Source organism: Sapajus apella, unplaced genomic scaffold (assembly GCF_009761245.1).
Source record: "Sapajus apella isolate SASKATOON/1434 unplaced genomic scaffold, GSC_monkey_1.0 scaffold4, whole genome shotgun sequence".
Taxonomy (NCBI): Eukaryota; Metazoa; Chordata; class Mammalia; order Primates; family Cebidae; genus Sapajus; species Sapajus apella.
Genome location: NW_022436944.1, coordinates 58557092 through 58581442, shown reverse-complemented (window position 1 = coordinate 58581442; position 24351 = coordinate 58557092). Strand labels below are relative to the sequence as shown.

The following is a 24351-nucleotide window of genomic DNA, read 5'->3' as shown; positions in this document are numbered from 1 at the left end:
GGACAGGCCTGGTTTGGATTTCTTTTCCCTGTGTCCTTTCCAGTTTATCACTGGTCCAAGATTGTCCATTTCGTGACACGTTTTTATTTTTACTATTTTTTGTTTTTGAGATGGAGTCTCACTCTGTCACCCAGGCTGGAGTGCTATTGATCGATCTTGGCTCACTGCAACTTCCACCTCCTGGGTTCAGGCGAGTCTCCGGCCTCAGCCTCCCGAGTAGCTGGGATTACAGGTGCATGTCACTATGCCCAGCTACTTTTTTGTTGTTGTTTTTAGTAAAGAAGGAGTTTTGCTATATTGGCCAGGCTGGTCTCGAACTTCTGACCTCAAGTGATCCACCCGCCTTGGCCTCTCAAAGTACTGGGATTACAGGCGTGAGCCACCACACCCAGCCCAAAATAGTATTTAATTGCTGCATTAAAATAAGTCAGGCTGGGTTTGGTAAGCATCCACCTGTCCACCCAACTTGAGCCATTATCTCTTCTGGTCATGGCACGTGACACACACGTGCAGTAAAAGGAACTCTCACTTAGACATGCTTAGTGAAAGATGATCAGCAGTAATCACATCTGCTTGCTCTGCTCTTTCCAAATGCAGCCACTTAACCAATACCTCCGTTTCAAAGCCAGCATTCAGGACACTTGCTAAAATCATAGAACGTGCTGGGACATGAGGCCCAGAGACAGTCAGTTCCTATTTGTCTCAGATGCTGATACAAGCAATGCCAGCTGCTGCTCCTGCCAGCAACGTGAGTACCAACCAGATGCACAGTGATGATTACCACGGCATGTGAAATGCAAACAGCTGGACTGTCAGTTGCTGGGGTAGGTGGGAAATGTAGGAAATTACAGGTAAGAAGGAAGCTGAGAAATTCTCCCATCGAGAACAGAGTGCTCTGCTTTTGCTGCACTGGCTTTATCATTTTTCTATATAATGTAGATCTGCAACTACTGATTCCACTGTTTGGCAATGATTTTGCATTTTGCAATAAAGCTTTTGATAGCAGTGAGCTAATGAATGGAAATCAAAATTTAGTAGGAAATTAGGTGTTAAACCTGTTTCTCCAGAAAGTTGGTGATGACTTGCAGAACTTGCACAAACTGTGCATAAGCTTCGGCTGTCATGTGGGAGCTGTGGTGATTCACTGATCCTCCCACCTCCCACATTCCCCCAGAGAGATGGAAACCTGCTGAGGAAGCCTCAATGTCCACTCCAAAAATAAGTAGGTATTTTAAGAAGACTGTGCCCTCAAATGACAGTTTAAAATGTGCAGCTACAGAACACACATTTACAGATCACACCACGAAGGTGACTTTCTATTTAATGACTGTTCTTTTAAATGAATTTTGAACTTTTTACTTGAAATTTGGTACTGCTCACCAGATTGGATAAATTTTTGAGCCTTTGAAAAACTACTGTGTAAATCAAACTGTGCCCCTACTCATTTTTATAAATATTTTAAATTTTGATTCGTTTTTGCTTAAAACCCATTGAAACCCTTTAACCAAAATATTCAGTGAATGGAGCACCCAAAAACTTCCATTTTTGAAGCTTTCAGCAAAACACAATGATCACCAAATCAGAGGGACGTGTTCATTACTCTCCCTATCTGCCCCCTCGCTGCTGCTTTCAATTCTCCATGGCCTCCCAGAGCTCCCCGTGCTGGAATCCCAGCTGACCACAGCTTTACCTTCTCAGTAATGTACTTTATTGGCCGGGCGCGGTGGCTCAAGCCTGTAATCCCAGCACTGTGGGAGGTCGAGGCGGGTGGATCACGAGGTCAAGAGATCGAGACCATCCTGGTCAACATGGTGAAACCCCGTCTCTACTAAAAATACAAAAAATTAGCTGGGCGTGGTGGCACGTGCCTGTAATCCCAGCTACTCAGGAGGCTGAGGCAGGAGAATTGCCTGAACCCAGGAGGCGGAGGTTGCGGTGAGCCGAGATCGCGCCATTGCACTCCAGCCTGGGTAACAAGAGCGAAACTCCGTCTCAAAAAAAAAAAAAAATAATAATAATAATAATAATAATAATGTACTTTATTGGCCTTGTTTCCACCCCTGTCTCACTGCCCCACTTAACTTACTTAAAGAGTAAGTTTTGAGATCTATTGCACATCAGGGCAATTATAGTCAATAATAATGTATATTTCAAAATTACTAAGTGGGTACATTTCAAATGTCTCAACAGAAAAAAATAAGTGAGATGACAGATATGTTAATTAGCTTGATTTAATTATTCCACATGGTATACCTATAGGAAAACATCACAATATAGCCCTTGAATGTATACAACTATAATTTATTCAAAATAAAATTAATTTTAAAAAAAAATTGTTCTTAAAACCATCTAGGGACTGTTCCAGGCCAAGTAACTTATTTTTCAATATAGAATTCAGTTGAAAAACTTAGAAAATATTCACATGAAGATACTGTGATCAGATGAGCTATTTAAACATTTCTAAAAGACCTGGGTTTTGGCCAGGCACAATGGCTCATGTCTGTAGTTCCAGCACTCTGGGAGGCTGAGGCGGGCAGACCACTTGAAGTCAGGAGTTCGAGACCAGCCTAGTCAACATGGTGGAACCCTGTTCTCTACTAAAAATACAAAAATTGGCCAGGTGTGGTGGTGCATGCCTGTGGTCCCAGCTACTTGGGAGGCTGAGGCAAGGAGAATTACCTGAACCGGGGAGGCAGAGGTTATAGTGAGCTGAGATCACGCCACTGCATTCCAGCCTGGGCAATAGCATGAGACTCCATCTCAAAAAAAAAAAAAAAAAAAAAGACCTGGATTTCTTTGCCTGTTTCTGTCAATGACGCTCTTTCATCATTGTATCATCCAACACTATGTAAAATTGATATGAGAGATCCCTACCTTAATGTGGCAGATAATATTTACACACTTAAAATAGGGTTTGTGTCTCCTCTTCTGTTGCCTGTATATTATATAGTATCACGTGTCTTGAATATTTTATGTTGATGGTCAAAATTTGAAATTTTAAAAGATGACTTTTCAAAGTTATAAAAAAGGAAAGAAAAGGGTCTATCTGAGCCCTTCACTCAAAGCAGTATCAGGAACCTCCCTCTTATGTCTTATCTCCCGCTTGCTAAGACACAATGTCTTATGAAATGGGGCTCATCAATTTGGCCAGCCAATCTTCTGTCTAGAATTTGCCCGTTCCTGGCCCTTTATGCAACACTTTCAACTCATCTGTCATTTATCCTTGCAGCCTAAGTAACATTCCTTTTTATCTTGAGAAAGAGTCCACTGTTTTATCATTAAGTAAGAGGTTTACTCTCATTTTCCCCAAGCTTCCTTTAATCGTTAAGACAGTCTTTCATTTATTAGTCTCTAGAGAAAATTATCTAAGTTTGAGTGAAGCAAGGTTTTCTTTTCACTGTTGAATTGTGTTTAGTGATAAACAATGAAGGAATGCAGTTCCTGGCCTAACACTCATCTCTGCTTGGGTATTAAGAATGCTCACATATTCGGCCTGAGGTTGAGAGTTCAAGACCAGCCTGACCAACATGGTGAAACCCCATCTTTAAAAAAAAAAAAAAAGAATGATCACATATTAAAAATCAAAGTGCTGGCCAGGCGCGTTTGGCTCATGCCTGTGATCCTAGCACTTTGGGAGGCCAGGGCGAGCAGATCACGAGGTCAGGAGTTTGAGACCAGCCTGGCCAATATGTTAAAACACCGTCTCTACTAAAAATACAAAAATTAGCAGGGCATGGTGGCACGTGTCTGTAGTCCCAGCTACTCAGGAGACTGAAGCAGAAGAATCATTTGAACCCAGGGAGGCAGAGGTTGCAGTGAGCCTAGATCACACCACTGCACTCCAGCCTGGGCAACACAGTGAGACTCTGTCTCAAAAAAAAAAAAAGAATGATCACATATTAAACATGGAAGTACAACTACAGCTGACATATTTGGAGCACTGCTGCATGCCAGAAAATATATTTTTTTTTTTCTTTTGAGACAGAGTCTCACTCTGTCGCCCAGGCTGGAGTGCAGTGGTGCAATCTCGGCTCATTGAAACCTCCACCTTCCATGTTCAAGCAATTCTCCTGCCTCAGACTCCCAAGTAGCTGGGACTATAGGTACAGGCCATCAGGCCCAGCTAATTTTTTTTTTTTTTTTGTATTTTTAGTAGAGACGGGGTTTCACTGTGTTAGCCAGGGTGGTCTCAATCTCCTGACCTCGTGATCCACCCGCCTCAGCCTCCCAAAGTGCTGGGATTACAGGCGTGAGCCACCACGCCCACCCTGCCAGAAAATATTCTAAGGGTTCTAAAAATATGAATTCATTTGCTCCTCCTGACAACTCGATGATATGGCACTACTATTCTCTAATTTACAAATGGAGAACCCAAGGCACAGAGACGTTAAATCACGTCCCCAGGGTCACAAGACCAAATGGCAACACCTGGATTTAAACTTGAGCTCTCTGGCTCCTGAGCCCACACTGAATCCTGTACTGCGTCTGTCATGGGACATACCTCTGGGTTTCCAGGACTCCAGGCCTTTTAAATTTCAAATCACTTTCTTCCTCCCCTTCCTACGGCAAAGAAAAATAAAGTTTGGGAGTACTTCAAGGACAAAAAGCAAGTCACTGGATTATACTCATTCATTCATTCCTTTGTTTTTCTATCGGCAATCAAAGAATGACCATGGACGAAGCCTTATCTGAATCTCTGGAGACAGAGAGATGAACACAACAAAGTCTTTGGCCTCAAAGAGCCCTGGAGGCAGCTCGTGTGCCCGGATAGAAGATTTCGTCAGTGTTAGCAAAGGATGCTGTGGGAATGTGGAAGAGGGCATTTCATTCAGTAGGGAGCAGGGAGTCTGAAATCTTCTTGGGGAAAGATTTCCAAGCTGTGTCTGAAGGAATGAGTAGGGACACACTCAGATTCCCGGTCTGGCCTCTGGAGCCCTATTCAGGGGTTGACGGGAAGGGAGGATCCAGTTCCCGGGACAGAGGTGCTCACAGGAGAGATCCAGTTCTCCCTCTCCCTGCCCCACCCCTCCCTGCTGCCTCATCTGCCTCAGGATGCTCTTGACCCTCACAGTGCCAGGCCTGACCACAGACCCAGGTAAGAACTACAGGCTCAAGAAACTCTTCCAGCCTCTGCTGAGCTCAAACAAATGCCCCTGCCAACAGCACTGTGAAATGTCGACCACTCCAGTGTCCTCCAGCAATAAGGGAATCTGCCCTGTTTGCCTCATCTCAGGCTTCCATCACTTTGCAGTGCAGGACCAGCAATGCTCTATAGGTCACCCCCTTCTGCACACAGCCCCAGGAGTCCAGGGGTGATAGGCCCACAGCTTCCAATGCCAAGGGAGCAAAGGACCACATTTGGGTATTGGTGGCTTTGTTCTAACACTGGAAATTTTATCTAGTCTCTGTATAAGATAATATATGTTTTTCTTTTTTCTTTTCCTTTTTGTTGAAACAGAGTCTCGCTGTGGCGCCCAGGCTGGAGTGCAGTGGTGCAATCGCAGCTCACTGCAGCCTCAACCTTCCCATGCTCAAGTGACCTCCCTCCTTTGGCCTGGATACTATACATATATACACACACACATATATATATATACATACATATATATATACTTGAGATGGAGTCTGTATATATATAGAAACTCAGAGTTTCTTGAGTCTGTCACCCAGACTGGAGTGCAGTGGCCCGATCTCCGCTCACTTCAACCTCTACCTCTCGGGTTCAAGCAATTCTCCTGCCTCAGCCTCCCACGTAGCTGGGATTACAGGTGACTGCCACCAAACCTGGCTTTTTTTTTTTTTTTTTTTTTAGTAGTAGAAACAGGATTTCACCTTGTTGGACAGGCTGGTCTCTAACTGCTGACCTCAAGTGATCTGCCCTCCTCGGCCTCCCAAAGCACTGGGATTATAGGCCTGAGCCACCGTGCCCCCAGCCTATGTTTTTTTTCAAGGGAGATTATGAATGGAATCATTAACAAACATGATACTTTTATTAAAGGAAAATCATTCAGAGACTAAATGAGTAAGAAATTGAATGTTATCCAGTCTTTCCATTTTAGTTTATTATTAGTTGTGAGAAATATTCTATTTTTAAAAATAACATAAACAGCCGGGCGCGGTGGCTCAAGCCTGTAATCCCAGCACTTTGGGAGGCTGAGGCGGGTGGATCACGAGGTCAAGAGATCGAGACCATCCTGGTCAACATGGTGAAACCCCGTCTCTACTAAAAAAATACAAAAAATCAGCTGGGCATGGTGGCACGTGCCTGTAATCCCAGCTACTCAGGAGGCTGAGGCAGGAGAATTGCCTGAACCCAGGAGGCGGAGGTTGCGGTGAGCCGAGATCGAGCCATTGCACTCCAGCCTGGGTAACATGAGTGAAACTCCGTCTTAAAAAAAAAAAAAAAAAAAAAAAATAACATAAACAGATTATGCATATAGCATATAATAGATTGTATAAATGTGTAACAGTCTCTTTGATTACTAAGGGAAAAAAGGTTATGTTATGCTTGAGCATTTGGAGATTTCAAGTATCTTCACACCCAGTTCCAGTAATACATAGCAGAGCAAAGGCATTACATGTGAAGCTACGGACTCATCTCACAGAACCAGAGACTGGAAAAGCTAAACAGTGAAGGCAGGGCTAGCATCCAGCCATGCATATAAGGAGCTCGTTAGATCTCTCAGCATCTGCAGCAGCTTTGTTAATCACACAGAGCATAACTTTTGCATTCTAATTACCAATGTCATCAGCCTTTGTGCAGATTTGAGCACTGCAGGTTCCAATCATGCTTAGGGCTGTGATTTGTAGCAGACCTTGTCCCATCACCTGGCAGCTGCTGTTGAGGGCACAGTAAGGGAGAAATGAACTGGGCTGCTTCAGCGTGATCCACGCCTGGAAGTGCGACGCACAGAAGGCTTTGCTCTTCTTTTCAGAGGGCTGGGTACCAGTCTCCATCCTGCCTCCAAGCAGCTGAGTGACCCTGGGAGACCTCACTTCTTTGTTCATTCCCACATTGAGTTTCATCGGATCATTTGGGGATCTCTAATGCCTGGTCACCCACAGACTATCTGGCAGAAAATAAAACTTGGAGATCACGTAACCAAATCCCTTATTTTGCAAATAAAGTGAAACTCTCAGAGGCCTACTGGTTTCACAGGCATTCAATTCCTGCTTCCATTTTTTTCCCTGCAAAATACATTGCAAATTATAGTAACTTTTTAGTAAATATTTCATGATATTTAAGGCTTTTTCTTGACTTGTTTAGTGTCTTGCTTTCCTTTCACTTCAAACCAATGAAGCCTTCTGAAATAGAACAGAAAGCTTCTGTAATATGTTTTTCTAGAAGTGTTAAGATAGAAAATGCTTTAAGTAGTCAGTGCTTCGGATATGTTCCTCAGGCTTGTGGTTTTAAAGAATTCAGATGTTACACTTCTTTACTCTTCAACAAGTGTAACTTATTGATTATACTGTCAGTATTTTCAGTTCAGCCAGCTCTTGTATTCTAGGAATATTGAAAAAAAACTGGCTGCAAAGGGCTCTTTAGCTATAGAAAATACGTTTCAGCATGGATTAGTGCTTCCTTAGGCAATCATTCAAATTGTTTTTCAAGCTCTGAGAATATATTAATTTGAAAATGGAGACAGAGTTCCAGGTGTTGAGTCTAGAGATTTATGCCAGGGGCAACCTAGGATTTAAACTTTTTCCACACGTATTACATAGAATAAAGAATTTGAGCATACTAACTCAGAGCTAACAACACAACAATGTAAACAACTGCAATTATGATTTTTTTCAATAATATCTTTAGAGCTGGGCACGGTGGCTCATTCCTATAATCCCAGCACTTTGGGAGGCCAAGGCAGGTGGATCACCTGAGATCAGAAGTTCAAGACCAGCCTGGGTAACATGGTGAAACCCCATCTCTACTAAAAATACAAAAATTAGCCAGGCGTGGTGATGCATGCCTGTTATCCCAGCTACTCAGGAGGCTGAGGCAGAACAATCACTTGAACCTGGGGGGCAGAGGTTGCAGAGTCGAAATCGCACCACTGCACTCCAGCCATTTCGCTCTGAGCAAGAGTGAAACTTTGTCTCAAAAGAAGAAAACATGCCTTTAAAGCAAACACGTATTATATTTTTTTCTTTTTATTAGAGTTATCAGCATGTGATATTTCATTTTTGTTGAAACCTTTTTTTGACAAGGTGTCACTGTTCTACGCAGGGTGGAGAGCAGCAGTCATAGCTCCCTCTCCCTCCTTCCTTTTTTCCTTTCTTTCTGGATCCTGCTTTATTAAAGAATACTTTTTATTTTATTTTTTTATTGTATTTTATTTTTTTTGAGACGGAGTTTCACTCTTGCTACCCAGGCTGGAGTGCAATGGCGCGATCTCGGCTCACCGCAACCTCCGCGTCCTGGGTTCAGGCAATTGTCCTGCCTCAGCCTCCTGAGTAGCTGGGATTACAGGCATGTGCCACCATGCCCAGCTGATTTTTTGTATTTTTAGTAGAGACGGGGTTTCACCATGTTGACCAGGATGGTCTCGATCTCTTGACCTCGTGATCCACCCGCCTCGGCCTCCCAAAGTATTGGGATTACAGGCGTGAGCCACCGTGCCCGGCAAGAATACTTTTTAAATACAATAGGGCAATGAAGTAATTCTTGTTTTGTTTCTGGTTTTTTTTAACTGGACAGTAAGGTGATTTTTCTATCTGAAACTTTGATCACTGGAAGGCAGGACACAAGTAAGCTTTCTAAAACTTCCTTCTTTGACAATAAATGAGATATTGGAGTACATCTTTGGAATAGACTTTTACTAGGCCCAAGAGTGATCTCAGAAAGAAAAAGTGTCTTTGTTTATCTGGGAGCTTTGCCCAGGCCAGATAGTCTCACACTAATTTGTGACGGGATCTTTAGACCACACAGTACCTGCTCTGTATCTGGAGGAGCAGGGGACTAAAAGTCGGCCACATGGACAGTCAACCGTGTCTACATAACCAGGTTCCAGCAAAACCCTGGACACCAAGGCTCAGGCAAGCTTCCCTGGTTGGCCATGCTTCCTGCATATTGTCACACATTGTTGCAGGGGTCCTTTAGCACTGCCTGTGAGCCACAACTGGGAGAGGACAACTGAAGCTCCAAGTGTGGAATTCTGCTGGACTCTGCCTCATGCAGCTCCTCTTCTGGCTGATTTTAATCTGTTCTTTCACCGTAATGAGCCATAACTATGAGGATCACAGTTTCAGTGAGTTCAAAGAGTCCTTCTGGGGAATCATTAAACCTGAGAGTGGGCCAGGTTTGACGGCTCACACCTGTAATTCCAGCACTTGGGAGGCTGAGGCAGGCACATCACTTGAAGTCAGGAGTTCAAGACCAGCCTGGCCAACATGGTGAAACTCTATCCCTACTAAAAATACAAAATTAGCCAGGCCTGGTGGCACACACCTATGGTCCCATCTATTCGGGAGGCTGAGGTGGGAGGATCACATGAACCCAGGAGGCAGCCAAGATCATGCCACTACACTCCAGCCTATATCACCGAGAGAGACTATGTCTCAAAACAAAACAAAGACCTGGGGTGGTTTTGGGGACCTCCCAAACTTGCAATTGATGTCAGAAGTGAGGATGATCTGTGGACTACTCAGTAATACTGCACTAAGAGAAAAAGCACAAATATACGTAATTAGAAATCAGAAGGAATATGAGCACAATGACAGTAACCAGGGGTTGGGGAAAGACACCATGAGGACCCACTTTACAGATGCTGTAGTTCTCATATCCTGCATCTGTACTGAGGTCTTCTGGAACCTGTCCATGGGGCCCTCTGTAGAGAGAGAGTATTCCCTCAGCAAACCACTTTCTTCAAAGGGTTCATTTCTTCCTCACTCCTCCACTAATAAATTCAGACTTCCAGTCTATAATCCCAGCACTTTGGGAGGCCAAATTGGGATAATCTCTTGAGGCCAGGAGTTCAAGACCAGCCTAAGCAACATTGCAAAACTCCCATCTCTATTTTTAAATAATTTTTAAATTCTTGTTTTCAAAGCAACTTTTCAGTTCTTTTCCCAAGAGGTGCAAATACAAATCTGTGATTTTTCTAAAAGCAGCAGAATTTAACTACTTTACTCAAATCACTGAACAAACAATGATGAGGAATGATGATGAGGACACAACTTAGAAACAGTCAAATGGAAGAGACAAAACAAGGGCTATCGGAGGAATGAAGTAAGATCTGAATAATGGCAATTATAGTAACTCACGTTTTCTGTGGAGTTGGAAGCATTTAAAATGTTCCATTATCCTGAGGCTGACAGCTGCTGGGACCCTGTGTGCAGCCAGACTTGCAGGATCCTCTTTTGAGGCTGAAGGCTAGAAATTTCCTATGCATACAGCAAACGTGAGAAGCCTCCTGGGCTAGGATAAGGCATTAATTAGGCCAGATAGCAAATGGGGCAAGGGCCCTAAAATACCTGTTATCTCTAGTATCCTATTTAGGAGGTGATCCTAACACTCCAGGTAGAATAACCTATTTCCACATATAAAAGCTCAGCTGAAAAACAGATGAAAATAGAGGCTAGTGGCTGAGGAGCTGGCCCAAACTGTCCAAGTAGTGCTGGAGGCCTTCTAAGAAGAGGGCAATAATGGCATGGGGGTCTTCACACCAGCATGAACCAGCCCACCACTCAAGGATTAGGGACAGGGCTTCGTGAGCCACTGTCTGTCGGTGAGGACAAAGCACGGGCAGAAATGGGGCCAAGGTACTGTGGGAAGAAAGAGTGAGCACCAGGCCAGGTGTGGTGGCTCATGCTTGTAATCCCGGCACTTCCGGAGGCTGAGGCGGGTGGATCGCCTGAAGTTTGAGTTTGACACCAGCCTGGCCAACATGGAGAAACTCCACCTCTTACTAAAAACACAAAAATATTAGCTGGGCATGCTGGCATCTGCCTGTAATTTCAACGACTCAGGAGGCTGCAGCAGAATTGCTTGAACCTGGGAGGGGGAGGTCATAGCTAGCATGAGATCCGCACCACTGCACTCCAGCCTGGTGACAGAGTGAGACTCCCTCTCAAAAAAAGGCCAGGTGTGGTGGTACAGACTTAAAATCCCAGGTAGGCAGGAGGCTGAGGACAATCACTTAAATCCAGCAAGCAGAAGTTGCAATGAACTGAGATCACCACTGTATTCCAGCCTGGGAAACTGGGAAAGACTGTCTCAAAACAAACAAAAGACAAATATGGAAAGCATTACATTAATTTTTATGTATTCATACAAATTTCCCTCTCCCAGAACCTGTAGGCAAGCTGACAAGAGGGGTAATGAATGTCTCTCAATGTGGGGCCATTGCCTCTCCAGGGCTTCCAGGAATAGTTAACCTAAGTGAGAGGAACAGTCTCAAAAATAAAAACCTTAGCTCTACAAAATTTACCTACACTAATGGTAATAAAAGTCAACATTATCAGGGCCTTGGAAAAATATTCCTGAAGTGACCACCTAAATACATGTAACCACTTACACCTATTTTCAGGACACAGGTGTTCTCTACACAGAAAGCTGAGGAAAACTCTCAAGTGAAAAGCAATATACATTACAGTGAACTTCAGAAGTACAATTCATGGCAAGACGTGTATTTATTGTTATGCTTTGGTATGAAATCCCAGGTATTCTGATCTGGAAAAACCAAAATAAATGAACACAACTTTTAGAAACTCGATGTTTATTTTCCATGAATCTTATATGTTGTTTAAGAGCCCACACAAGAGCAGCTTAAGACCATTCAGTGGTTGCTCCTACCCATTCAGTGGCCTGAGCAGTGGGGGCTGCAGACCAGTCTTCCGTGGCAGGCTGGGCGCTCCAGTCTTCTGTTAAGAAAACACCAAAAAAGCCATCAGCACTGTCCTCAAAGTAGGATTTTCCTCACCCCACTCCCCACAGCAATCTAACAGATGCTACAGCATGCTAGAATGAAAACCTCTTAATGCTAGTATAAAAGCCAGAGGTCATTAAAGTTAGAATAAAACTGGGAAGTTGCAAAATACCAGCTTGATGCACTTCTATCTTGACACATACCAGTAGGGAACTGCTGGATGGGCACAGAGGGCACCTGCACGCCTTCAGACCAGTCGGCAACCTCAGGCTGAGTGGCAGTGAACTCAGGGGCCGGAGCAGTCCATTCACCCTGAAACTCCTCCTTGGTCACAGCCTTCTCAGCAGCAGCCTGCTCTTCTTTTTCAATCTGGTCATTAAAAACAAAGGAGGGGGGGACTTAAAGGGACTGACAAATTTTGCTTCCTAGAAGCACGGACCAAGTTGTCCGATTTGCTTATGTAACCACAAGCCTCTGGAAAAGCTTACCTCTTCAGGATCTCTGTAGAAGTAGAGATCAGGCATGACCTCCCACGGGTGTTCACGGGAAATGGTGCCACGCATGCGCAAAACTTCCCGAGCCAGCATCCACCACATCAAACCCACCGAGTGAGCTCCCTGCCAAGAGTGGCAGATTATTAACAAGTGACACTTGGTCAAACTCAAATAGCAAGCACCCTCCTGGATCCTACATCTAGGTACCAAAAGTACAGCCATTTCTTAGTTTAAAAACAACTGTAACAAGGAACATTATCATCAGGGATTCCCAACCTTGTCTGCAGACTGGAATCACAGGGATTAAAAAAAAAAAAAAAAAAAAAAAAAGCCACATATACAGTTTTCAGGACTTCACCCCACACGAGATGAGATCCCTGGGAGAAATGCCTGGACACTAGCATTTAAAAAAAAAAAACAAAAAAACAACAACAAAAACTGGGCAATTCTTATGCAAAATCAGGGTTTTCAGAACCGTTACAAATCAACCAATTTGAACCACGTAACCCACCTTTTTAGAATCTTATAGTAGAACCCATCAAGTTGGTGTGAAAACAGAAAGGCCAAGGGCCTGAGAGGCCTGAGCAAGAAACATGGACAAAGGCAGAAGAAAACACACTGTTTTCCAAATGTTTTCATCTCTCCACAAAGCTGTCATGCAGTAATGTTATACTGTAGCAAGAATTACTATCAAACTCCACTCATCGGGCCAGAGACCCTCATGGTGTTAGCGAAAAACTTGCCCCTCGTGTAGCACACTACCTACACTTGCGAGTTCATCGGCCAGTCAGTAGCCTCAACTCCAAGCTCTAACAATGTGCACAGGAAGTGCTTTTTTCTACAGCACACATTCGCAAACTCTAGATCATAAAATCGTTACCTTGTTGTTGCATGGGATGGCAATGTCCACATAGCGCAGAGGAGAATCTGTGTTACACAGAGCAATGGTCGGTAGGTTAACATAAGACGCCTCCGTGAGAGGCTGGTGGTCAGCCCTTGGGTCAGTAACCACAAGCAGCCGTGGCTCCCGGAAGGCTGCCTGGATCTGGTTGGTGAAGGTTCCAGGAGTAAAGCGGCCAGCAATTGGAGTGGCTCCAGTGGCAGCAGCAAACTTCAGCACGGCCCTCTTTGAAGAATTAAAAGTTCGTAGTACTCCAGAGATACTTCACAGCAACTCCCCATATGCTGACACCCAGTTCTGTAACCACATGCAAGAGCCTATCTAGCTAAAACCCTCAAATACCCACTTCCTCAAAAATGCAAGCATCAAAACTAAACACCGAAAACATTAATTCTTCTGTTTTCTATATAAACTGACAAGTACTTTAAAAACTATAACCAGAAAACACCTTAGACATGCCCTCACCTCTAGGCCCTCTGCTTGGAATGCACTTCCCACCCTCAGGTGTCTGGTTCACTGGCTTCCTCGTATCTGGAGGCTCCAGAGCCACACTTCCCAGGCTCTAAGAACCAAGTGGGTGACTTTTTGAGTTAAATTGCTCAGGACATTCACATGCCTCCAAGTTCCTCATACGGTTAAGTATTAAATACACCTAACACAGAACAATGCCTGACACCCAGCAAGCACTTCTGGGCACCGGCTAATTTAATCACCACTACTCCATGTAAAGCAGGCAACACCAGCTTTCCTTAACCTCTTACTTCTCCAGAGATTTCCCCATGTATTAAAAGGCAGTCTTGTTTTTCTACTACATCCCAAGCACCTAGGAATACTACCTGGCCCCATCTAGATGCTCAGTGTATTTTTCTCAAGCAAGTACTGTCACTCATTTCATTCTACAGCAATAATCAGAACTGCCCCTTTTCTACTGTGTACCAAACTGTGTGGTCCCAGTAACAAGTCAGTTTGAGGAATAACCCTCTGCAAAAACACTCACGGGAACCTGCCCTGTCAACACTGAAACAGAGTCCTTACCACACAATTTTTAAATCTGTCTTGTTGGGATGAATGAAATCCCTGTTAGAACCCTTACAATTCAAGAAATCCACTAGTTTTCTCAACAGAAAGATTGTTTTTTTTTTGGGGGGGGGGGGCGGAGTTTCGCTCGTTACCCAGACTGGAGTGCAATGGCGGGCTCTCGGCTCACCGCAACCTCCGCCTCCTGGGTTCAGGCAATTCTCCTGCCTCAGCCTCCGGAGTAGCTGAGATTACAGGCACGCGTCACCATGCCCAGCTAATTTTTTGTATTTTTAGTAGAGATGGGGTTTCACCGTGTTGACCAGGATGGTCTTGATCTCTTGGCCTCGTGATCCACCCACCTCAGCCTCCCAAAGTGCTGGGATTACAGGCGCGAGCCACCGCACCCAGCCATTAACTAGTCATTTTTCAAAAATATAAATTAAGGTATTTTTCATTCGAGTTGGCAGATTTTTTTTTTTTTTGAGACAAGGCCTCACTCTGTCATTCAGGCTGGAATGCAGTGGCACAGTCTCGGCTCACTGCTGCCTCGACCTTCTGGGTTCAAGCAATCCTCCCACTTCAGCCTCAGCTGAGACTGCAGGCACACACCACCACCACACCCAGCTAGTTTTTGTTAATTTTAGTAGAGACAGGGTTTTGCCACCTTGCCCAGGCTGGTCTTGAACTCTTGGGCTCAAGTAATTCACCCGCCTCAGCCTCACAAAGTACCTGTATTACAAGCATGAGTGACCCACGACAAGATTTTTACTGCAGCCCCCAACTCCTAGACTTGAGGGATCTTCTGCCTTGGCCTCTCAATTAACTTGGGGGGCATGTCACTATGACTGAATAACTAAAATTCTTAAAAATTTCTTGCTCATGAGACTTGGATAAAACAAAGACTAGTGTCCTAGTCTAAGAAAAGCTTTCTGAAAAATGTTGCAGTTGACATCAAATTTCTGCCCCAGAATTTCATTATTTCAAGGTAAAAACTGAGTCTGGAAAAATGTGATAAGCCACTTAAATGGGATTTCTACATATTTAGTGGCAGTAGTCTACACAAAATGAAAATATAAGTTCCACATAGTGCGAGATGCCCAACATGTATGTTGAAAAGGTCATTATAGGCTGGGCACAGTGGCTCACACCTAAAATCCTAACACTTTGGGAGGCCAAGGCGGGAGGATCACTTGAGTCAGGAGTTCAAGACCAGCCTGGCCAACATGGTGAAACCGTGTCTCTACTAAAAATACAAAAATTAGGCATGGTGTAATCCCAGCTACTCAGGAGGCTGAGGCAGAATCGCTTGAGCCCAGCAGGCAAAGGCTGCAGTGAGCTCAGATCACACCACTGCACTCCAGCCTGGGCAATGGGTAACAGAGGGTGACCGTCTCTTAAAAGGAAAAGGACATCTAAGAGTAATTTCTATGGCTCAGTCCAACTTAAGATCTCTGAATAGTTTTCTTTTACGTTTCTGTATGTCTCACAATATCTGTAAGCTTTATTTCTATAATATAAAAACTAATCACTGTTCCACAAACCTGGCCAGTATTCCTGGAGGATATAACACTGACATCAGCAGGGTTTTCAATAGCAACAATGGCACGAGCTGCCAGGAGAAGCTTCTCCCAGGTCCTCTTCAGGTTTATGATGTAGATGCCTAGGTGAAGGCAGAAGGATTTTTAACACTTGACCTGCTGTGATAACATTCGTCATAGAAGTTTAGTGTATGTAGCAGCGAGTCCTACCAAACTCCAGCCACAGAGGCAAGCTCCGCTGGGGTTAGCGAGCACCCTTGCCATTACTGTAGCACACCTCCGACACTCGGAAGTTCACGAGCCAAGACAGGCCTCCACCCGAGCTTTAACAGTGTGCAGCCTGGATTCAGTTGCCTAAATCCATCTTTCCTTTCACTTTGCCTGTACCTACTGTCCATCAGCGGTTCTTAAAAATACACTTTCTGAAGATTAAAAAAGAGGGGCAGGGGAATCCACTTCCTGGCTTTCTGCCACTCTTTTCCTTTTACCAACAGCACTGATGCAAGATTTGTCCTGAAACTCCTTTACAGAATGCCACTCCCAAGTGGTTGGTAGCTGTATATCTAAAATAAGCATCTTAGCCAACTTAATGCCATCCCTCTTCTGCTTCTTCTAAGCCATATTGTTTATTCCCACCTCTTACCCCACTTTCCACTCAAGTCAGTCGAATAGCTGTAAAAGCACCTATGAAGTGAGAACACTATGGAAGACATTACACACTCAGCTAACAAACTTTGTCACATTCATGACCCAACACAAGTCCCATAACACAGGCAACTGACGTTTTCTTCCCCTGAAGCAGAAATCTTTTCTTCCAGTAACCACCAGAACATTTACTTAAGAGTATGTTTTCAACCTAGGGTTCTGGCTTCATTTGAAGAAGAGGATACAAAGAAATTACCCAGAACTAACCATCAGAATAACAAGGCGAAAATTTGTACTTACAGCTGGAATAACAAAAAATTAAAGCAATGACTAACCATCACTTTTCCTTTTATAGATATACTGTTCCATCTGGAAGTCAAGGTTGGTGCCACCTAAATGCGTTCCTGCTGCCAGGAACTTAAGGACATCCTCCTCCTTCATTTGCAGGACATCAAGGGCTCCGGACATTGTGAAAGTTTCCCTTTAAGTTACGACGGGAATCTGAAAAAAAAAAGAGCAACCTATTTCTTTTCATTCCAGTGAGTTAAGTGGGGTAGGGATACATCCTTAAAAACAACCAAAGATTCCATCCGCTAGTGTCAGACACTGAGCAGTGAAGGGGTTAAGACAATAGAACTTTAATGTTAACAGATTCATGCCGAGTATCATACAACAGCAGCACATCTTACTGAGGAAATGGTGTGGACAGCAGAATAACGGAAATAATAAACCTAGAGGAAGCCCCGCGCCGTGGCTCATGCCTGTAATCCCAGCACTTTGGGAGGCTGAGGTGGGCAGATCACCTGAGGCGAGGAGTCCGAGACCAGCCTGACCAACATGGAGAAACCCCATCTCTACTAAAAATAGGAAATCAGTCGGACGTGGTGGCACACGCCTGTAATCCCAGCCACTCTGGAGGCTGAGGCAGGAGAATCGCTTGAACCCGGGAGGTGGAGGTTGAAGTGAGCCGAGATGGTGCCATTGAAACTCAGTCTCAAAATCAACCAACCAACCAACCTAGACGAAATTCGTGAATGCAAATTCAACACTTTTTAGGAGTTAAGGAAATCTGCGGACGCGCCAAGTTAACACCTAGATATTAAAAGAGCAGCCACGTTTGGGCTATGCAAAGTAAAGGCAAAGAAATGTATGAACTGGTTTCAGTTATTTTCAGATTGCAGGCGGATGCTTCGCGATTACTTTGCTGCGCTGTCACCACTTGTCTCAAAACCCAAGAACCTCAACTCCTGACCTACACGGTTCAAACGGAAAACCCGACCAGTCCAAGATCAGCGCCTGAGCCTCGACTCACCGCCGCGTCGGGGGTCCGAAGGGATGGCAGCACGAGATATTAGCCCGCGTCTGCACCCCCGGCCACCCGCGGCCCGGCCCGGCCCGAACCCCAGTTTCGAGCCTCCGCTGGAGTGCGGCCTCACCCGCTCCTGCCGCAACGTGGGAATCTGCGGGCCCGAGCATGGCCACGAGGGCAGCAGGGCCTAAGATGGCGCGCGCCGAGCAAGAGACAGGCCGGTCTGACCGCTTTCATTACTAGTCTTCGCGCCCCTCATTTGGGCAGAAAAAGCTCATTCTTCTGGCTTTAGGAGGCGCCAGAATAGTCACAACGTACTCACCCAGAACAACGCCGTTTGGAACCCTCGGCAGGTAGCGCGGAAAGGACAGGCCGCAGGAAGTGACGTTTTTATATACTCTGTTGTCAGCCAATGGCAAAGAAAGTCGAGCGGAAAAAGGGCGGAGCCAGGGCTGAGCGCCGCCGGAACTGGGCTCCTTTTTCCGGAAGGCCGGCTTGCGGCGCCTGCGCGGACTCTCGGGCTGTAGCCGATGGCGGCGGCCTGGTCGGATCTGGAGGGCTGGTGAGTTTGGGGTTTCTAGTGCCACAGCGACGCCCTGTGCCCTTTCCTACCCATAATTCCTGTCCAGAGCGCGGAACTGAAGCTACCCAGCGCCTTGTACCTGCGAATTTGAGCGGCTTTCTCGCCTAAACTGCAGTTTCCTTACCTGAAACGTAGGAAGATTTGTTCGACACAACAAACTTAAACATTAGTTAAACAAAAACTTAAGAATTTCTTTTCTTTTCCTGGAGAACAGTTTAACAGGACGTAATTCAGATTTAAATGTTCACTTGGAAATTTCACTGAAAAAGTTAAAAAGGACAAGATTGAACAAATGGTATGCATTGTATCTATCACCCATCTGTCTCTACATATATACTGTATATATTATATATAGTGTATGTGATATAGTATATATAGTATATCATATGCTACATACAGTATATGTATGATATATACAGTAGACCATATACTATATGCAGTTTTATATAAAAATTATGTAAAACTATATGATAATTTTTTGGTAGAAGGAAAATTTAATATATATCAATCATATATATGATATATAAAAATTATATAATACATATTTTATATAAAATGTATATAATATATAATTTTTTATTTTAAATATTTTATTGAGAAAACGGGAACCATTATATATAATTTTTATATAAAATGTATATTATGTATTTAATTTTCTTTTTGGTAGAAGAAAAATTTTACAATAGCTATCAGTAGGAGGTAAGATAAATGGGCATGGTGGCTCGCACCTGTAATCCCAGCACTTTGGAAGGCCAAGGTGGGTGGATTGCTTAAGCTCAGCAGTTCAAGACCAGCCTGGAAAACATGGGGAGATCCTGTCTCCACAACAAGTACAAAAATTAACCAAGTGTGGTGGTGCATGCTTGTATCCCAGCTACTCAGGAGGCTGAGGCTTGTGGGTGGAGGATCACTTGAGCCCAGAGATCAAGGCTGCAGTGAGTATGACTGCACCACTGCATTCCAGCCTGGGCAACAGAGCCAAATCCTGTTTCCAAAAAACAAACAAAAAATAGGAGTTAATTGAAGAGGCTTGGTGGCTGTAATCCCAGCACTTTGAAAGGTTGAATAACTCTCAGAACTGGTGGTTTGGTAAGAGGAAACCTGTTTCACTTGGCGCTCATTCTCTCTCTTGCCTGCTGTGATGCAAGACTTCCTTTCTCCTTCCACCATGATTGTGAGGCCTCTCTGGCCACGTGGAACTTGAGTTGAATTAAACCTCTTTCTTTTGTAAATTACCTAGTCTCGAGTATGTTTTTTTTGTTGTTGTTTGTTTTTTGAGACGGAGTCTTGCTCTTGTCACCCACGCTAGAGTGCAATGGCATGATCTTGGCCCCCTGCAACCTCCACTTCCTGGGTTCAAGCGATTCTTTTGTCTCAGCCTCCTGAGTAGCTGGGATTACAGGGACCCGCCACCATGCCCAGCTAATTTTTTTTGTGTTTTTAGAAGAGACGGGGCTTTGCCACATTGGCCTGGCTGGTCTCCAACTCCTGACCTCATGATCCACCTGCCTCAGCCTCCCAAAGTGCTGGGATTACAGGTGTGAGCCACTGCAGCTGGCCTCAGGTATGTCTTTATCAGCAGCGTCAAAACAAACTAATCCACTGTATCTCTTGATAAGCCACATCTTCCCAGACTTATGGCAAATGGTCAACTGGTATGCAAGAAGAGGACCTCTATAAACACCAACTGGAGATGTGGCAAAAGGGATTCCAACGTTAGGTTTCTCACTGCAGCATCTAAAACCTTGGCCACTTGAAGGTACTCGTTAAAAATGCAAGTTCCAGGCATGCTGGCCCATGCCTGTAATCCCAGTTACTGGGGAGGCTGAGACAGGAGAATCGCTTGAACCCGGAAGGCGGGGGTTGCTGCAGTGAGCTGGGATTGCATCATTGTACGCCAGCCTGGGCGACAGAATGAGACTGTCTCAAAAATAAATAAATAATATAATAAAATTTTTTTTTAAATGCATGTTCCTCCCTGGGGCCTGCTGAGTCAGTCTGATTTCTGAGCCCACCCCAAAATGAACTCTTGATGGCCACCCTCCCATGTGACAGCACATCCAGATTCTCCTGCAAGTGGCTCTGCAGCTCCTCTGTGGCCAGTGTGATCTGAGGAGCTTGGAAACCCTCAGACCATAGCATAGGTCACCCCCAGGCTGCCCTGCTTCATCACCCAACAAGGCTGAAGTTCCTGGCGCTTGAGGGACAAATTCAGAGAAGTCATGGCCCCTTGCTGCAAATGCCTCCCACTTCTACTCTGTTTTGGAAAGAGGAGGCATTCAGTTTGTCCGCAGAGACTCAGGCCATAAGCCTCCTCAGAGCAAGGCCCCCCAGTCCCAAAACAAAGCCTTCACCTCCCCCCTGCAAAAGTGCTCCTGCTTAAGCCAGTTAAGTATGGATTGGGATTGCTGAGTAGTGAATGCAGCTCTGCAGGGTTTCTCCAGGGGTAATCACCCGGGGAGCTTTTAAAACCTTGTACCTAGGCTGAATATATCAGAATCTCTGAGTGAAACTCAAGCATCAGTAGCTTTTTTTTTTTTTTTTTTTGAGGCAGAGTCACTCTGTCACCCAGGCTGGAGTGCAGTGGCATGGTCTCCACTCACTGTAACCTCCACCTCCTGGGGTTCAAGCAATTTCCTTGCCCCAGCCTGTCAAGTAGCTGGGACTACAGGTGCATGCTGCCATGCCCAGCTAATTTTTTGTGTTTTAGTAGAGATGGGATTTTACCATATTGTCCAGCCTGGTCTCGACCTCCTGAGCTCAGGCAATCCACCCACCTCAGCCTCCCAAAGTGCTAGGATTACAGGTGTGAGCCACTGCAACCAGCTGCATCAATAGCTTTTAAAGCTCCTGGAGGAACTTCCCCTCTACCCTTTGAATGTTCACTGCTAAAATAAACTGACAATAGACAAATTAACAGGAGAAAAAACATACACATTTATTGATAGGCTTATGCACAGGAGCCATGCAAAATATAAGACTCAAAGAAGGACTCGATGGCTGAAGCTTAAATAGCATTTACTTCCCAGGGAAGGGAGATGGGGTTGTCAACAATTTAGAGGGCTAGGATACGATTGAGTTCAAAGAACAGAAAGTTTGCCTGCCACAAAGTTCCTCTGAGCTCTGGGGGAAATGGCAGCAAATTACAGTAAGGTAGGGGGAGGAACTTCACTATGACCAAAGGTTTCCTTATTAGGCATATAAGGTCTCCTGGATAATCTCTCAGAGCTGCCCTCAGAAAAATAGATGAAGTGTCCGTCTGGGCATGGTGATAACTTTTAGTCTTTTCTCTTCCCAGTGGTTAATATTTCCTGGTTACCTGATAAGATTCCTAGGGAGGAAGTTTTAAGACTATTGTGTTGGCCGGGTGCAGTGGTGCACACCTGTAATCCCAGCACTTTGGGAGGCCGAGGTGGGTGGATCACGAGGTCAGAAGTTCAAGACCAGCCTGGCCAACATGGTGAAACCCCGTCTCTGTAAAAAAACAATAATAATAAAAAAAGACTATGGTGTTTATTCTGGAGTAACTTTCCTTATTCAGATAAGGGAATTTCAGACAAAGCCCCTTCAGTTGCTTTGAGAGAAGGGATTGAGAGATGGGGGTCAGGAGAATGTCAGAAAGAAACCTTGGTTCTGAGGCTTATTTCAGAGGCCTTTCAATTTTCTTTAATTCAAAGCACTGAGCATGCCAAAGTGCCCTATTTGGGGTATCATTCAGATGATTCCAATGTGCAGCCATATTGAGTTTAAAAACTACAATCCTAGACTCTAGAGTATTTTTATTTATTTATTTATTTATTTGAGACAGGGTCTCACTCTGGAGTGCAATGGTGTGATCTTGGCTCACTGCAACCTCTGCCTCCCGGGCTCAAGCAATTTTCCTGCCTCGGCCTCCTGAGTAGCTGGGACTGCAGGCACATACTATGTTTGGCTAATTTTTGTATTTTTGGTAGAGATGACATTTTCCTTTGTTGGCCAGGCTGGTCTTGAACTCCTAACCTCAAGTGATCCGCCCACCTCGGCTTCCCAAAGTGCTAGGATTATAGGCATGAGCCACTGTGCCCAGCCTAGAGTATTTCTTGACTACCTAAGCTAATGGCTTCCAGGAGCAGAGAAGGAGTACTTAGAAGCTGAAGAATACCTAGATGCTGTTGCATTGAGACAGGTTTTTTGGAGGGAGTTGTGACAAAAGCTGAGATTTGAGATACAATAGGTTGTTAAATTATTTTTCTTTTTTTTTTTTTCTTTTTGAGACAGAGTCTTTATCACCCAGGCTGGAGTGCAGTGGTGCAATTGCAACTCACTGCAGCCTCTGCCTCCCAGATTGATTGAAGCAATTCTTGTGCCTCAGCTCCCCAAATAGCTGGGACTACAGGTATACATCACTACACCTGGCTAATTTTTTGTAATTTTAGTAGAGACAGTTTTGCCATGTTGGCCAGGCTGGTCATGAACTCCTAACTTCAAGTGATCCACCTACCTTGGCCTCCCAAAGTGTTGGGATTATAGGTGTGAGCCACCATGCCCTGCTGGTTGTTAAATTTAATATCAACAATAAGTTAGAAGGCCAGGTGTGGTGGTGCACACCTGTAATCCCAGCACTCTGGGAAGCTGAGGTAGGCAGATCCCTTGAGCCCAGTAGTTCGAGAGCAGCCAGGGCAACATGGCAAAACCCTGTCTCTTTGTCTCTACTAAAAATACAAAAAAATTAGCTGGGTGTGGTGCTGCATGCCTGTAGTCCCAGCTACTTAGGAGGCTGAGGTGGGAGGATTGCTTGATCCTGGGAGGTCGAGGTTGCAGTGAGCTGAGATTGTGCCACTGCACTCCAGCCTGTGGAATAGAGACTCTGTCTTTAAAAAAACCAGCAACAAGTTATAAATGCACACGGCTCAGCCAGGAGTATGTGGAAAGGGCGTAAGGCATAACTTTGGTGAGCAGATTTCAGTTTTGCAACCTCCCAGAGTCACTGCTTGGTTCCCTGTTTTGATTGGGCCCTCAGAAATGACTCACTGTAACCTTAGTTTGCCTCAAAATTATTTATCCTTTCTAACTGCTGGTTAAAGAAATTTCAGCCTCTCCTCATTTCGCTTGGGAATAAGCAACTGAATGAAGTGAATAGAATGTTTCATTTGCACTCACAAATTTGCCAAGTGAGAAACCCTCTTATACCTTTTCAGACTTTCCGCTGTTTAGTATCTGTAGCTCTGGTCTTTCCTCCGCCTAAGAAATTGGATAGACCTAAACAGTCAAGCCATCCAAGCTAACATCCTGTTTATAGAACATACGTGAAACAGAGGAATGAGCTAAAACCATCAGGAAACAAAATTCAGAAAATGGGACATTTTACAGGATACTGGGGCTGAGAAAGCGTTCCCTCAAAGACTGGCCCTTGGATATGCCTAAAGAGGCCTTAGACATTACTTCAGAATTGAGGTTCCTCTCAGGTCATCTTGTTCCTCCATCTCCTCAGCCCCTACAAAGACAATGTAGGACAAAAAAAGTGGGGAGAATGGGTGGTGTCCTGGAACAAAGAGGGTTTTGTTTTTGTTTTTTGAGATAGGGCCTTTCTCTGTAACCTTGGCCTGGAGTGCAGTGGCCTGATCACAGCTCAGTGCAGCCTTGACTTTCAGGGCTTAAGTGATTCTCCTGCCTCAGCCTTCTGAGCAGCTGGAACTACAGATGCACCTCACCATGCCTGGCTAATTTTTAAATCTTTATGTAGAGACAGGATTTGACTATGTTGCCTAGGCTGGTCTTGAATTGCTGAGCTCAAGCGACCCGTCAGCCTTGCCTTCCCAAAGGGCTGGACCTACAGGCATGAGCCACTGCCCCCAGCCTAGAGATTTTTTTTTTTTGTATTTTTTTTTTTTTTTAGTATATAGGGTTTCACCATGTTGTCCAGGCTGATCTTGCACTCCTGACCTTGTGAACCACCTGCCTCTGCCTCCCAAAGTGCTGGGATTATAGGCATGAGCCACTGCACTCGGCCAAGACTAG

The 24351-nt window shown here is 44.7% G+C and overlaps 1 protein-coding gene and 2 non-coding genes across 3 annotated transcripts; all 3 read right to left on the bottom strand.

The window, feature by feature from the left end:
* Window positions 1–11693: 11693 nt before the first annotated feature.
* RPSA (ribosomal protein SA) lies at window positions 11694–18194 on the bottom strand. Its single transcript, XM_032271068.1, has 7 exons — window positions 18094–18194; window positions 16798–16963; window positions 15821–15939; window positions 13239–13484; window positions 12353–12481; window positions 12068–12233; window positions 11694–11859 (listed from the first exon to the last, which is right to left on the bottom strand). The coding sequence occupies exons 2-7, from the start codon at window positions 16928–16930 to the stop codon at window positions 11765–11767; spliced, it is 888 nt and encodes a 295-aa protein (XP_032126959.1). The 5' UTR covers window positions 16931–16963; window positions 18094–18194; the 3' UTR covers window positions 11694–11764.
* Window positions 13029–13182, bottom strand: LOC116544921. Its single transcript, XR_004266102.1, has one exon. It is a non-coding gene; the product is annotated as a small nucleolar RNA SNORA62/SNORA6 family (small nucleolar RNA).
* LOC116544935 lies at window positions 16007–16157 on the bottom strand. The gene has a single exon (XR_004266109.1). It is a non-coding gene; the product is annotated as a small nucleolar RNA SNORA62/SNORA6 family (small nucleolar RNA).
* Window positions 18195–24351: the final 6157 nt, after the last annotated feature.